Source organism: Cucurbita moschata, unplaced genomic scaffold (genome assembly GCF_002738365.1).
Source record: "Cucurbita moschata cultivar Rifu unplaced genomic scaffold, Cmos_1.0 Cmo_Scf00004, whole genome shotgun sequence".
Lineage (NCBI taxonomy): Eukaryota > Viridiplantae > Streptophyta > Magnoliopsida > Cucurbitales > Cucurbitaceae > Cucurbita > Cucurbita moschata.
In genome coordinates, this window is record NW_019268520.1 from 1,762,312 (window position 1) to 1,777,615 (window position 15,304).

The 15,304-nt window shown below is 36.1% G+C and overlaps 2 protein-coding genes across 2 annotated transcripts in view; one reads left to right on the top strand and one right to left on the bottom strand.

The window, feature by feature from the left end:
• The window catches only part of LOC111441424 (protein transport protein SEC31 homolog B-like), a 14,289-nt gene extending 8,243 nt beyond the window's left edge, over positions 1–6,046 (top strand). The window contains exons 11-22 of the mRNA XM_023078411.1: positions 252–373; positions 447–574; positions 682–1,231; positions 1,391–1,483; positions 1,999–2,184; positions 2,260–2,473; positions 3,146–3,234; positions 3,355–3,519; positions 4,074–4,196; positions 4,292–4,574; positions 5,111–5,349; positions 5,457–6,046. Of these exons, the coding sequence (XP_022934179.1) occupies positions 252–373; positions 447–574; positions 682–1,231; positions 1,391–1,483; positions 1,999–2,184; positions 2,260–2,473; positions 3,146–3,234; positions 3,355–3,519; positions 4,074–4,196; positions 4,292–4,574; positions 5,111–5,349; positions 5,457–5,552 (2,288 nt within the window). The 3' untranslated portion in view covers positions 5,553–6,046. The remainder of the gene's footprint in view (positions 1–251; positions 374–446; positions 575–681; positions 1,232–1,390; positions 1,484–1,998; positions 2,185–2,259; positions 2,474–3,145; positions 3,235–3,354; positions 3,520–4,073; positions 4,197–4,291; positions 4,575–5,110; positions 5,350–5,456) is intronic.
• A 3,404-nt stretch (positions 6,047–9,450) lies between these two features.
• Positions 9,451–11,306, bottom strand: LOC111441425 (serine/threonine-protein kinase-like protein At3g51990). Its single transcript, XM_023078412.1, has one exon. It carries the CDS (start codon positions 11,081–11,083, stop codon positions 9,731–9,733), a length of 1,353 nt encoding a protein of 450 aa, XP_022934180.1. The 5' UTR covers positions 11,084–11,306; the 3' UTR covers positions 9,451–9,730.
• Positions 11,307–15,304: the final 3,998 nt, after the last annotated feature.

The window sequence follows — 15,304 nt, forward strand, 5'->3', positions numbered from 1 at the left end:
GTTTGCAGTTTTTTTTTTTTTTTTTTTTGTTGGATTGGACTAAATGAGGTTATTTATTATCAATTTCTTGCATTAAAAAAAAAAAATTAAAGAAGGTTTATCGTTTAGTCTTGTTATAATGGATTTGTGGAAAAAACATATATGTTTTGCTCTCTCTCTCTCTCTCTGTTCCCTTCTTTCTCTGTCCTTCATTTCCTACATGATTGTTGGTTTTCTAATGTTTTCTTATATTGATTATTTATTTTATGCAGTATCTTTGAGAGCACCAAAGTCGTATAAACGTCCAGTTGGGGCCTCTTTTGGCTTTGGAGGAAAGGTTGTGACATTTCAATCTAGGGCTCCTGTTGCCGGTGCTTCAGCTGGTGCTTCAGAGGTATTTCTTTGTTTGATTGATCAACTTCATTCATTATAGCTGTAGTTCATTTTCACCCCTGTATTTCTTCTAGGTTTATGTGCATGACTTGCTAATGGAGCACAGTTTGGTTACTCGTTCATCTGAGTTTGAAGCTGCGATACAAAATGGCGAACGCTCCTCTCTCAGGGTTTTATGCGAACAGAAGTCTAAAGAATCTGAGTATGTCATCCACCTTAAAACTTCTCTCCATCTCTAATTCTTTTTTTGCTTCTTTTTGTTTTTTAAATAGAAAAAGTGGTGGTTAACAGTTGCAATGTCTTGAACAGATTGGAGGATGACCGGGAAACATGGGGATTCCTGAAAGTCATGTTTGAAGATGATGGCACTGCAAGGACAAAGCTTCTCAGTCATCTTGGTTTTAACGTATCAACTGAATCACAAGATTCTCAAGCAGTGATTTCCCAGGATGTAGATGCTCTCCATCTGAATGACACTGCAGCAGATAATATTGGATATGGGGATGGTAGAGAAGCCACATTATTTCCATCTGATAATGGGGAGGACTTCTTTAACAATCTGCCCAGTCCAAAGGCCGATACACCTTTATCGATCTCTGGTGATAACCATGCTGCTGAGGTTAATGTTGCCGCTGAAGAACCACAAGATGAGGATGTAGTGGAAGACAATGGAGATGCATCATTTGCTGATGGTGTGCAACGGGCATTGGTTGTCGGTGATTATAAGGGGGCTGTTGGGTTGTGTGTGTCTGCAAACAAAATGGCTGATGCCTTGGTTATTGCTCATGTTGGTGGTGGGTCGCTGTGGGAGAATACACGAGATCAATATCTAAAAATGTCCTGTTCACCTTACTTAAAGGTAGTTGACACTTTATCCTGTCCTCATGAAGCAGTGAATATTGTCTTTTTATTGCTTTACTCTTTTGATAATTAGAAGTTTTATGAAAGTTAGAGACATCCTTGACCGCCTTTGAGTATGAATCTCCACAAACTAATCTTCTTATTTTTCTTCAATCAGACTGTTTCTGCAATGGTCAACAACAATCTACTGAGTCTTGTGAATACAAGGCCCCTGAAATTCTGGAAAGAAACACTTGCCCTTCTCTGCAGTGTAAGTTTTATATTTAATTTGTATAAAAATTCTCTCTAGAAAAATGGCGATGTCAATATTTGTTTGCTAGAAACTGTGCAAAGGATTTTGATGCACTATATTTGTAAGAAGGGATGCCAAGTTGGTTACTGAAAATTATGTTGGACTTGTACCCGCCATGTTATGAGCTTCTTACTTGGCTGCTTTAACTTGCAGACATGTTGTCTGCTTTTATATTAAATAGTCATTTACTTCTTCCAGGAAATAAGTTCCATTATCATACTAGCAGATGCTATAGAAATGTTTATAATTACACTTTCATGTTGCTAATTATGTTAAAACAATCTCCAATTTTCATCTCTCAACTGTACCGACCAGGAAATTCTGGAAGTAGTTCACACTAGATTATGTTGCTCATAAAGCATTTGAGTCCTACTAAAAGTAAACGTCTCTTTTAGTATTCATGTTAATTTTCACTTTAATGTTTTAAGGGTATTACTACTGTGCTGCAACATTAATTTTGTATCAATTAACAGTTCGCACAAAAAGATGAATGGACCATGCTCTGTGATACTCTTGCTTCAAAACTTATGGTTGCCGGTTATACACTTCCAGCAACTCTGTGCTATATATGTGCTGGTAATATTGATAAAACTGTTGAAATCTGGTCGAGGAGCTTGTCTACTGAGCGTGAAGGAAAATCTTATGTTGATCTTCTACAGGTAAGTGTACTTTAAGAGACATATTGAACATGTGTATTGGACTATAAAGTTGAACGTGCCTTCTGTTTTGGTTAGGATTTGATGGAAAAGACTATTGTGCTTGCTTTGGCCACTGGACAAAAGAGATTTAGTGTAACTTTATGCAAGCTTGTTGAGAAATATGCTGAAATATTAGCAAGTCAAGGACAGCTAACAACAGCACTGGAATATATTAAGTTATTGGGATCTGAAGAATTGACACCTGAACTTGTGATCTTGAAAGATCGAATTTCCTTCTCTACAGAGTCTGGTGAGTCCACTGTCATTAAAACGTTGGTTATTTTATCATAGAATATCCTGATTTCTTCTGCTTACGCATTGACCTTTGTTGGCGTCACCTATGGTCATGTGCTTTTAATTTGAAAGCTCAAAACGTTTCAGCATGCTTAAGGGCACAAATTGTTGACCATTTAATCATAACTCTTTAAAAAAGAATAATTCAAGTGATTACTGACCCTTTGGACAACAAGTTGAATCTTATTGTTTCTTAATGCATTTTTTTTTAACAAGTTTGAATTATTTATCTGGTAAGTAACATATTTTTAACAATGCCTAAAAATCAATCATACTTTAAGTATATGATCACTAATATTGTCTTTTCTCTCATTTGATGATCAAGTGTTTGGATTTTTGAGGTTGACTGTGTGGTATAAATTTTGGAAAAACTGAACTGGTTAAGTTGTTAGTTTTACAATAAGTTCAATGCTAATAAAGTCAAAAGCTTCAGCAATTTGCTAATATTTGTTCTAAATTTTACCTTGTTTTATCACTTAAGCTATAAATGCAAATTGTTTCTCTTTTTGTGTGTATTCCTGAGGTAGTTTCCCCGCTACAAGAGTTTATTGGGGTTCGAGAAATGAAGAGGGGATTGTTTTGAGTTGAATGTTATTTTCTAAGCAAGAGCTTTACTTTCGTGTCACAGATAAAAATGACGAGGCATCAACCATTGAATACTCTCAGCAACCAAGTGCAAATGTGTATAGTGCTGAAGCCACCAAACATTATTATCAGGTGTCTCATCTTCTTTTCCTTTTATGCGATACGCTTGCTGGTTTTGGCTGCTTTGAACCTGGCGAAATATTGCCTTGTTTCAAGGAATTCAGCATATAACTTCTCTTGTCGATTACTCAGGAGTCTGCTCCAGCGCAATTCCATCAGAATGTGCCTACCACTGCATACAATGATAACTATTCCCAGACTGCCTATGGGGGAAGAGGATACACTGCTCCTACACCATATCAGCCTGCACCCCAGCCTAATTTATTTCTTCCATCGCAAGCGCCACAGGCTCCAGAGGTATTATTTGTTGATTATTCTGTAATTTTAAACTTGGCTCCACTAGGAAGTGATTGAAATGCAATTCACTATTTTTGGATAAAATTGGCAACGGTATCTAGAGAAAAATAAACCTGAGTCAACTAACAAAACTTTTAGAATTGAACAAGGACATAAAAATCCGAAGAATTTTGGACAACTAAAATCAGGGTTTTATGACCCTAGGCAATTCATAGTTGAATAGCATTCTGATTTATCTAAAACAATCTTAAGAAAGCAATTGAACTCAAAATAGGAAAGCTGAAAAGTTATTTTACCAAATGTAAAATACAAAGTAAACGCAGCATTTTCCTTTGAAATATTATCATCCGGCATTAATCTAGTATTGACCTGCCATATCTCTGGAAGAATGCCAGTCTTTAGTTTTTTACTGACATTTCTTCACAAATCTTTGGGGAAGTTTTTCGGAGTAATGTTCGTGTGATGTAAAGGATGATAAGATATTGCTTCTCGATGATGCTTGAAATTCTTTTAGGAATTGGGTTGGTCTAACTGTAATTTGGTTTTGGTTTTAGACAAATTTCACTGCACCCCCGGGTCAGCCAGCTCCGAGGCCATTTGTTCCTGCAACACCTCCTGCTTTGAGAAATGTGGAAAAATATCAACAACCACCCACTTTGGGTTCTCAGTTGTACCCTGTTCGTAATCCTTCTTCATCAATGAGTGCATAAATCTTACCATTTTTAGTGTAAAAGATGATGATAATTTAATATTTGTTTCTCAAATATTTCAGGGAATTGTTAATCCTACTTTTCAACCTATACAATCAACTGCTTCAATTGGTTCTGCCCCATCACACATGGAGTCGGTTCCTGGGCATCAAATGCCGCAGGTTGTGGCTCCCACTCCTCCATCGAGGGGATTCATGCCAGTTCCTAATCCAGGAGCCGTTCAGCTACCTGGAATGGGTATGGTTCAGCCACCCAGCCCTCCACAATCTACTCCAATACAGCCACCGGTGACGCCACCAGCCCCACCACCAACTGTGCAGACTGCAGATACTTCAAACGTTCCTGGTAATTGTTAGTTACGTATTTGTTTAACAGAAAAAGTTCATTAAGATCTTGTATTCGGTTTTGGTTTACAATATTTTCTTCAAAATTTAGTCTTTAAGGGATTTTAAGTAGCATTAACTTTTAAATGCATACAATGCTATAATCCCTTAACAAGAACTATTGGCTTATGATATAAGGTAACATGAAAACTAACTCCCAGACACGACCTGTATGCCTGCAATTCCACTTATTGGTAGGTTCACGTATTTGCATGATTACTGCACTAATGGTTTTGTAACTCAAAGAAATTTCGGAAGAAACATGCCACTCTGAGTTTTTAGCCGGTAAAGGAAAGAATTCTGGTCAATCTGAAGTTACAGGACCATTTTTATTGTTTTACCCTTCACTGAACCAAGGAATTCCGATAATTTGTAGTTTTGTGGACTATGTAATTGAAGTTTTACCTCGTTATGTTGTGAATGCTTTTGATGTACTTGTCAACGTACAAGCTACATACAATATCAGTTTAGATAGAATAACTGGTTGATATTCTGCAGCTCATCAAAAACCTGTGGTAGCAACATTGAGTAGACTTTTCAACGAGACCTCAGAAGCATTGGGAGGTGCTCGGGCAAATCCAGGTAAGAAGCGGGAAATTGAAGACAACTCAAGGAAGATGGGTGCATTGTTCAACAAACTGAACAGCGGGGATATATCTAAAAATGCTGCTGATAAGCTTGGTCAGCTCTGCCAGGCTCTGGATACTGGCGATTATGGTCGCGCCCTACAAATCCAGGTATATTTGAAGTTATTTTCTTTTAAAAAAAATGAAGTTCTTGCGATCCTGTTTTGTCCTGAAATTCAGAATGAGATGCATTCATTCCTCCTTGCTGCTGCTTTTAGGTGCTTCTTACCACAAGCGAGTGGGACGAGTGCAGCTTCTGGCTGGCTACGCTGAAACGAATGATCAAAACAAGGCAGAGCATGAGATTGAGTTAAGGGGGCAACACATGATAAGTCATTTCTGGCTTTCTTTTTGGAAATTCTTTCCCCACCTTATAGCTACTCTCTTCTTGTGCCACCAATCCTTATACACACACAAACACAAGAACGGCGTCCCTTGGTTGCAGCTGTGCCGGATTTTGCCCCAATGTTTCTCCTCTAAGATCTTGTCTGGTTTCTCTATTGAAAGGAGGGTTAGCAATGATATAGCTCAAGGATATAACAGTAGACTTTTTGGTGATTGTTCTTATTTTGTAGCTTAGAATTGAGGAGAAAGTCCCATTTTTCATTGTTTTATTTCTCTTGGTTTTACAAATACAGCAGAGCTTGGGTCGGGTCGGGTTGGTTGGGTTTCATCGTTATAGCCATTTGTTAGCTTGCGCATAAGGTCCGTCCTTGTTAGAATGTCTTTTCATTGTACCTTCCATTTGACATTTCCTACATTTGTTAAAAAGTTAGTTCAATTTCCACAACTCTTTCTTACCTTAAAACTTGGTTTGCTAGAAATGTTAGTATATATAAGTTGGTGCCTTGTCTGAAGTGGTTCAACTTTTTGTGCACATTTTAGTTTGGACAGTGAAAGGCCTCATCTTTTCACTAGCGGGTATTTCGAATTCTACTTAGAAAGCTATGTCTCGAGAACGCCTTCTTTCTAACTAAGGAATTGGTCTCATGCTGAATATAGATAGGCCGACGTTGCCAATGCAAGTTAAGTGCATAAACGACCTTGGTGTTGACATTAGGAAAAGCAAGCTGATAATCAAACTAGTGGCATTCCTTTTCGGATAAGAAAGTGATTTTGCCGGCCATTTTATCCTTTATCTTCCTGACTCAACATCTGTAGTGTCATTGAAGCGAGAGAATGAGTTTTGTTCCTCAAACGTTCTCATTGATTCTGTTCCTCAAACGTTCTCATTGAATTTTTCATCAGACGATAGCATTAAACATCTCTATGTCTTCTCGTGTTACACATTTTTGGTGAATCTCTCCTAAATCAAAGGCACGTAATATGCACATTTAAAAGGAAATGAGTGACTATATGTATGTGTGTGGGGCTTAATAAAAAGCAAAAATTATGAGTAAGAAAAGGAAGAAAGGAAAAAGAATAAGTTGGTGTAATAATTTGCGTAGGTTCCCATGTCATAATCAAACTAACCAAACACTTTCATAATTGCCTCATATATTTCCACACCAATTTCCAACTTTATGTGCTTCTAATTATGCTTTTACAAATCAATTAACACAATCACTAATTATAATCAAAATGGAAGATGTATAAAGTTTATTACGTCATAAATAAACAAAAACATTATGTAATAATAAAATTAATTTTCTACTCAAGGTTAATAGTTCGATCTTCTTTCTAAACAAATATAAACCGCTAGAATATTTTTTTCATTTTGTATCTAATTAAACTAAGATGTCAACCAATATTCCATAATATTTCGAGCTTTCCAATAATAACTATTTTTTTCTTTACTTTTATTTTAATTTCAATAAAATTAATGATATAGTTTTGAGGATGCGTACTAGAACGTTAGCATGAGTTTGCAGTCAAGCTAAATAAGTTAGAGACCAAGCAGAACGAACTTAAAAATTTAAGGACCAAAATAGAACTATTTGAAAAATTTAGGGACAAAAATGAAATTTAAACGGAAATACAATTGTGGCATTTTGTTTTTGGCTAACAGACACACAGCTTCATAGATTTCTACAAGGTATTTTTTTTGGGACAGCTTCTTGTTTAACCCTCAAATTTTGCTAACAAGTCCTTATATTGTGTTTTATTTATTTATCAAATTCTTGTTTTATCATCAAATTCTTGTTTTATCTAATGTACGTCCGACAAAGTAAATGAAATGAACGAATGAGCTATACAATAATGTGATCACGAGCGTATTTCAATAAATTACGGTACATTTATCATCAATCCGTTTTTACATACTCAAATCTATCCCTTCTTAATAATCATCTCCATACAAAGAACATTTTCTAAAAATGATAGTTTTTTTTTAGAAAAAGAACTCGAATGATGATTTAGAATTATTAGGAGATGAAATTGACATGAACCCAACTTTTGACTTTTCGGGCATCAAAATTTCAAATTCAAATTCAAGGAATATATGAATGGATATAGGACAATTAGACGAACACAAATGTTGAAAGCAAATTGCAATGATTTATTCTACGTTTTCATTTCTAAGTCTCGCCTTTAATAGATCAAATACAAGAACAACATGAACGAACATGTTAGAATATAGATCGAAGGCTTTTCTTATTCACAAATCAAAACCAACCTCACTTAGATAATTTCTAAGAGGGAAAGTCGAGAGAGTAACCAAACAACAGGAAATCACATATTTTGAAGAACTTATTAAGGCGGGATATTTGTTTTTAAACATTTAGGTAAGATTTGCAACGGGTTTAAAATTAAACGAGATAAACTTTCACTCTAAGGGAGAAATTTAAAAATAAAATCGTTATGAAACAAGTTTCGAAACATGCATGTGAGCAGTGAGCAGTGTTGTCAGAAAGTTAAATAGTGTATTCAGAAGGAAGAAGCTTCACAAGTGGGTATCATCAGCATCAAAGCAGAGACAGAGAGGACATTACAAAATCAACACTTGGGGTGAAGCTGCTTGTCAGTTTCTGTGTGTTTTCTTGCGTTTTGACAAAACATGATCCTTATTCTCCGCTAACAACTGTGTCCCTTGGACCATACAATCACCTCCCTTGGCTTCATATTCACCCTACTGCACTCCATTAAAACACAAACTGGTTTGAATTTGCCTCCAACCCACAAACAAACCATTTGAATCGTTCAAGCTCACTGCTAGTAGATATGGTTCGTTTTAGCTCGTTACATATTGCCGTTAACTTCACGGTTTTAAAACACATATGCTAGGGAGAGGTTTCTATACTCTTATAAAGAATGTTTTGTGTCCCTCTTCAACCGATGCGGGATCTGGCAGCTAAACAAAAGGGCAAAGAAAGCTATCTCACTTGCTTGCTACTTAAGACTTGTGCTCTCTCTTAAGCTTTTCGTAGTTATTCATGTATTGAGATTAGTTCTTGTTGGGAAGCCTTTTATGAAACTCAGTGTAATCTTTTGTTTTGGTTTTGGTTTTTAGAAGTTTCTATTATTAAAGAGAGTCTCAAGTTTTGTAACTTTTTAATCATCAATGATAAGTTTTTGTTCTTGTTCGTTAGGAAGAGAACCTAACAACCTTTAACGTCTCGATTGATCACGCAAGACCCGCCTACTGTAGTTTAAATTTATGACTTCGAAGAGTTTGCTTTACAACTCAATTTGGGACCATTGAGCCAACAAATGGTAGTTTTGTGAGATACCACATTAATTGGAGACGAAAACGAAATATTCCTTATAAAGGTGTGAAAACATCACCCTAACAGATGCATTTTAAAACCATAAGGTTGACAACGATACGTAACGGGCCAAATCGCACAATATCTGTTATCAGTGAGTTTGGGTGGTTACAGATGGTATCAAAGCCAGACAGCAAACGGTGTGCACTAGGCCTCCAAGGGGGGTGGATTGTGAGCTCCCACATTGGTTGGAGAGGAGAACGAAGCATTCCTTATAAGGGTGTGAAAAGATCTCCCTAACAGACGCGTTCTAAAACTGTGAGGTTGACAACGATACATAACAAACCAAAGCGGACAATAGCAGTGGACTTGAGCTATTACACGTTTTGACTTCTAGTCCTCCATGTTTGGTAAACACACAAAGAAGGTATTTCTACAGAAAGAACAGAAACATTTGGGCTTCTGGTTCATACATGTTAAATCACATAGAGAGAACAAGAAATGGAACACAAAAACATCAGAGAACATCATGTTTGAAGCATAAATCCAAGATCAGAAACATTTGAACTAAGATAACAACTTGAATGCCATTGAAAAGAATATTTAAGAACAGAATGAACAATCAATTAAGAACAGAATGAACAAATATGGGGAACATCAGCAATGTGCCCATGATATAGAATTAACCAAGCTTGATATCATTAAATTGAACTCAGAAGAAAGCCAAGCTACCAAAAATTTACCTACAATTTGAAATTTGCAAGAAAGAGAAGCTCACCAGTCACAAGCCACTCAACCTCTGATGCAATGGCACGTAATTGAATTGAATCTTCAAGCCAACAACCATATCATTTGCCCTCAAATTCATGATTCTTTCTACTAACAAATCTCGAACTAAAGAACCGGTTCGACAATCTCGAATGAGACTCAACACGGTTAGCCACGTTCCGAAACCCGGACTCTTCCTCAATACAAGCCATAAGATCCATCAAGTTATTACTGATCCCCAAATCAGAGTAAACTCTCCTCGAGTTCTTAATATCTCGCCGTGACATTATATCCAAATCGCCATCCTCGACACTATGACTTCTCAAATTCGACGACGAATTTCTCGTTTCAACGGGTCGTCCCATGGTCTCTACCATCAAACATGGATTGTTAAAGCCATTCCATGAATGCAGAGGAACCAATTTACTCAACCCAGTAAGCCAAACAACCACATCTTTCATGGAAGGCCTCCTTTCTCTACAAGACCTCACACATTTAGCAGCAATCACAGCCAATTGCTTTGTAACAATGGGGTCTTTTGGAGGAGCAATTCTTGGATCATAAATAGCCATTAGCTTCCCTTTCTTAATTAAAGGAACAGCCCAATCAACAATGGAAGGAGGGGAATATCCAACATCAATAGCCTTCCTTCCACTTATAATCTCCAACAACAGAATCCCAAAGCTAAACACATCAGTTTTAGTGCTTAAATTATCAGGGGTCACATAACAAGGATCAAGGTACCCCATGGTGCCTGCTGGAGGCGTCGACCGCAGTCGATAATCATCGGCGTGGCCCTGAATCGCCAACCCGAAATCCCCCAACCTAGCATTGTAATTCCTGTCAATCAACACATTAGCAGATTTGATATCTCTGTGAATTACAGGGGGGTTTGAAGCATGGAGTGTTTCAATGGCCTTAGCAGTTTGCAAAGCTAATCTAATCCTTCGACCCCAATAAAGGGGTCGCGTACCTGAATGAATCACATCATAAAGAGTACCATTGCTCATGAACTCAACCACCAGAAGCCTATCTCTGGAATCATTTGTAAAACCCACCAAATTAACCAATCCAGGGCTCTGAATTTTGGACAAAATCTCGATCTCATTATCGACTTCGTTAGCGATTTCATAAGAAGCCATTGAAGACGACAACGAAACAGGGCGAGAAGGAGCAAGAATCTGAGCTCGAGAGGGTTTCTTCACCGCCACATGACGTCCACCAAGAACAGCTTTATACACATATCCATGGCTGCCTTTACCTAAAAGCTTCTGATCGGAGAAGCCATTAGTGGCGGCCTCGAGATCACTGTAATCGAACTGTTGGATCTTAATGGGTTTCTCGGATTTCTGCGACGAATTTCTTGAAGACGAAGGGGTTAACGAATTCGAAGTCGAAATTGAAGATTCCGCTCGGCAAGAAAGATAACCCATCAAATCAAATCAAATCAAATCAAATCAAATCAGTGTGTGAACTCACAGTGGTTTGAAGATCGATAAACCGCTTCTCCTTGGGGATTGGATGATTATATGAGCTCTGCAACTCCGAATCCCGATGAGAACTGAAATGTAATGAAGAAGAAAACAAAACCCGAAGGAATCCAAGTAATTTGCGTATATACGGTATTCAATTCCTTATCTTCAACAATCCCACTAAAATAAATCCAAACTTTCATATATTCTCGTTCATAATAATTTATATATTATCCATTTAATTCGTATTTACTCTAATTTTATATTGGAGCAATTTATTTAACTATATAACAACATTTTTCTACAAAATGTTAGTTGTATTGATAAAGATAGTTCAGTCACTTTTATGTTCAAATCTCTTTATCCATAATTAATTAATTTAATTAATTATCTAATTAAGTTGCTGCGAGTTTTCGATTCATTTTGGTAGCAATGTTCGATCGAGTAAATTCAAAGCAAAACTCGATTAATTCAATCCAACCTGTACGGCTTGAGTTGAGTTGGGTTCAATTAGAGTTAATAAACCGACCTAAATTTATTGTTAATTTTAAAATATATATATATATATATATTTATTTATTTATTTTATTTTTAATTTAATTGAATAATTATTTTTTATTTATTCTCCGGCCATTCTTTATAATAATTTTTAACAATTTGGAAGGTAATTTTTCAAAATATGTATTGAAATTGAGGTGCAAAATTTAATTAAATGTTTGAAAATGAATTAAAAAATGTTAAACAAATGACCCGAATTGTGAGACCTCACATCGGTTCGAGAGGAGAACGAGTGTCATTGAGAACACTGGGCTTCGTAGGAAGATGAATTATGAGATTCCACATCGGTTAAATAGTGGATCGAAACATTTTTTTATAAGGGTGTGAAAATCTCTCCATGTAGACTCGTTTTAAAAACTTTGAGGAAAAGTCCGAAAACAAAAGCAAAAAGACGACAATATCGGCTAGAATAACCCAAACCACCCCAACTCAAAAAATTTATAGTCCGCAACTCAAATATTTTATGATTGGATTAAATTATAAATTCATAATTTAATAAGAACTAATTAGTTTGAATAAAAAATTACAATCCGAACAAATAGATTGGATCTAAAAAAATGTCAACGTGACCCAACCTAACCCCCTAAACACCCCCGTGATCTCAAGAACGGTTTCATCTGTTTATAATATAAGTTACAAATGTGAGAGTCAGCCAAGACATTGTTATCGTTTTAATTAGTTAAACGATTGAGATGTACATATTTTCCATTACGGCAATAAATTTATTTTATATTTTATAAGCGTGACAAAAATGTAAATTTAATGGTACAATTAAATATATTGTAATTTTGTAATGATTTGAATTTTTTTTACTTACTTTGTAAATATTTTCTAAATATAGCCATGCATATATATAAGGTCCCTTTTTTTTTTTTTTACTTGGAAAATCCAAATATAAGATTTTACCATATTAACAGTGTTATGGCCCATTTCATTAAATTCTGGAATTTACTTTATTTTAAAACTTCAAAAACTCTTTTATTGGACTTTTCTTCTTTTTACTTTAAACATTTTGGTCTAATATCTTCATGAACAAGTAAAGAAAAAAAAGGGTCCAATGCACTATAGCCCATTGTCGGCTAATATCTTCCCGGGCCCAACGTCTTTACTAATACGCTGCCTCGAGTCCATCCCCCTTCTGGCTCAGCCTACTCGCTGGCACATCGCATGGTGTCTGGCTCTGATACTATTTGTAACCGCTCAAATCCACTGCTAGTTGATATTATTCTTTTCAAAAAATTTAAAACGCGTCTGCTAGAAAGAGATTTTCACATTCTTATAAAGAATGTTTCGTTCTCGTTCCCAACCGATATGAGATCTCACAATCAATCCTAAGATGTGAGGAGTTCGCATCTCACCACCATATCATAATTTGGATGTGAGCGTAGTTAGAATACCTAACTCTTGAGTTCCTTTATTGGAGATGTACTTTGGTAGAGCTTGACCACGTGACTCCAATGGTCTAGAGGTGCTCGGTGGAGCTTGTTATTGATAACCGATCATTGAGTAGGGTTAGATGTTTGTGTAGGATTTATGCTTGTGTAATTTGTGAGTATAAGCATCTAATAACCTTCTCGAATCTTTCCTGTCATGTACTGTAAAATATGCTTAGTGTCACAATCGCACTCTTTACAATAGCAGGATAGCGATTGTGTGGTACTTGTTAAAACCAAGCGAACAAATTCGAGATCCCGTCATCTTCATTTGACCGTTGGTATCCTATCATTCGTGATCGTTTATGGCTTCTGAGATGTAACAGTCCAAGCTCACCGTTATTCTACTTTAGTTCATTACGTATATCCATTTGTAATAGCTCAAGCTCACCGTTAGCTGATATTATCCGCTTTAATCCATTACATATCGCTTTCAGTCTCACGGTTTAAAATACACCTCTTAGGAGAAATTTCAACACTGTTATAAGAAATGGTCCGTCATAAATTGAAAAACTTAAAAGTTTACGATAAAAGTTGATATAATTTAACAAATTTAGGGGTGAAAATTTAAATTTTATTTTGTAATAATAGTAAAAACGCAATTAGTTTAGGTTAAATTACAAAAATATACTTGAACTTTACCTTCGATCTAAAAAAAATACTGTATTCTCTCAAAATTACATTTGGTAAATATTCTAAATTATCTTTGGGTAGAAGTCTATTAGAATTTTGGACGAAAATTGGGATTTAAAACATTGTTGAGGTAATCTAAAATGACACGACAATGTTTGGTGTTAACTTATGTTCCAGATCACTGACATACTATCCCATGTTTCAATTTTTGTCGGACATTTGATGGAAGATTTTAACTCAAAATATAGTTTTGAAACACAAAAAATTTTAATTAGATCCAAGTATCCATAAAGCAATTTAAATTCATAATTAAGTTTTAAACTCAATAAAGTGAAATAGCATAAGATAAGATGGGTGAGTAATACACCCAATTTATTAAGCTAACTTATTGTTTAAGTGTATCCACTAAATCCAATGGAATCTTATATGAAATTTAGCTCATAATGAATAAAATAAAATAATGCTTCATTGATTTCAAAGTCATACCTAAACCACGGTGGAAATTTGAAATGAAATGACAAATAAAGGAAAAAAAAAACAATAGTTATATATAGAAAACAATTAATATAGTAAACGCAAATGGCTATATATAGTCAACGGCTATATTTAATAGGTAACTATAAATAGTAAATCTATTTTATTATATATATATATATATAGTAAAGGTATACACATTAAATAATATTTTGTTTGGTAATGTTTTGAATGTGTTTTTTTTATACGGCAAAAAAAATAGTTTCTAAGAGATGCACATTTTCACTTTTTAACTACATATTGTCCTTTTTGGGTTTTTCTTTCTTTCGGGCTTTCGGGCTTCCCCTCAAGTCTTTGGGTTTTTCTTTCTTTTGGGCTTCCGGGCTTCCCCTCAAGACGCGTATGTTAGGGGAAGGTTTCTACACCCTTATAAACACGGGTCTGGTAGGGGAAGGTTTTCACGCCCTTATAAACTGTGAAACGCGTTTGCTAGGGAAGGTTTTCACGCCCTTATAAACTGTGAAACGCGTTTGCTAGGGAAGGTTTTCACACCCTTATAAACTGTGAAAACGCGTTTGCTAGGGAAGGTTTTCACACCCTTATAAACCGCGTCTCTTAGGGGAAGATAAACGGTGAAACGCGTCTCTTAGGGGAAGATAAACGGTGAAACGCGTCTCTTAGGGGAAGATAAACGGTGAAACGCCTATCTTAGGGGAAGATAAACGGTGAAACGCCTATCTTAGGGGAAGATAAACGGTGAAACGCCTCTCTTAGGGGAAGATAAACGGTGAAACGCCTATCTTAGGGGAAGATAAACGGTGAAACGCCTATCTTAGGGGAAGATAAACGGTGAAACGCCTATCTTAGGGGAAGATAAACGGTGAAACGCCTATCGCCTATCTTAGGGGAAGATAAACGGTGAAACGCCTATCGCCTATCTTAGGGGAAGATAAACGGTGAAACGCCTATCGCCTATCTTAGGGGAAGATAAACGGTGAAACGCCTATCGCCTATCTTAGGGGAAGATAAACGGTGAAACGCCTATCGCCTATCTTAGGGGAAGATAAACGGTGAAACGCCTATC

Excerpts from the sequence above, each read along its gene's own strand:
- LOC111441425 (XM_023078412.1), bottom strand. The coding sequence starts at position 11,083 with ATGGGTTATCTTTCTTGCCGAGCGGAATCTTCAATTTCGACTTCGAAT.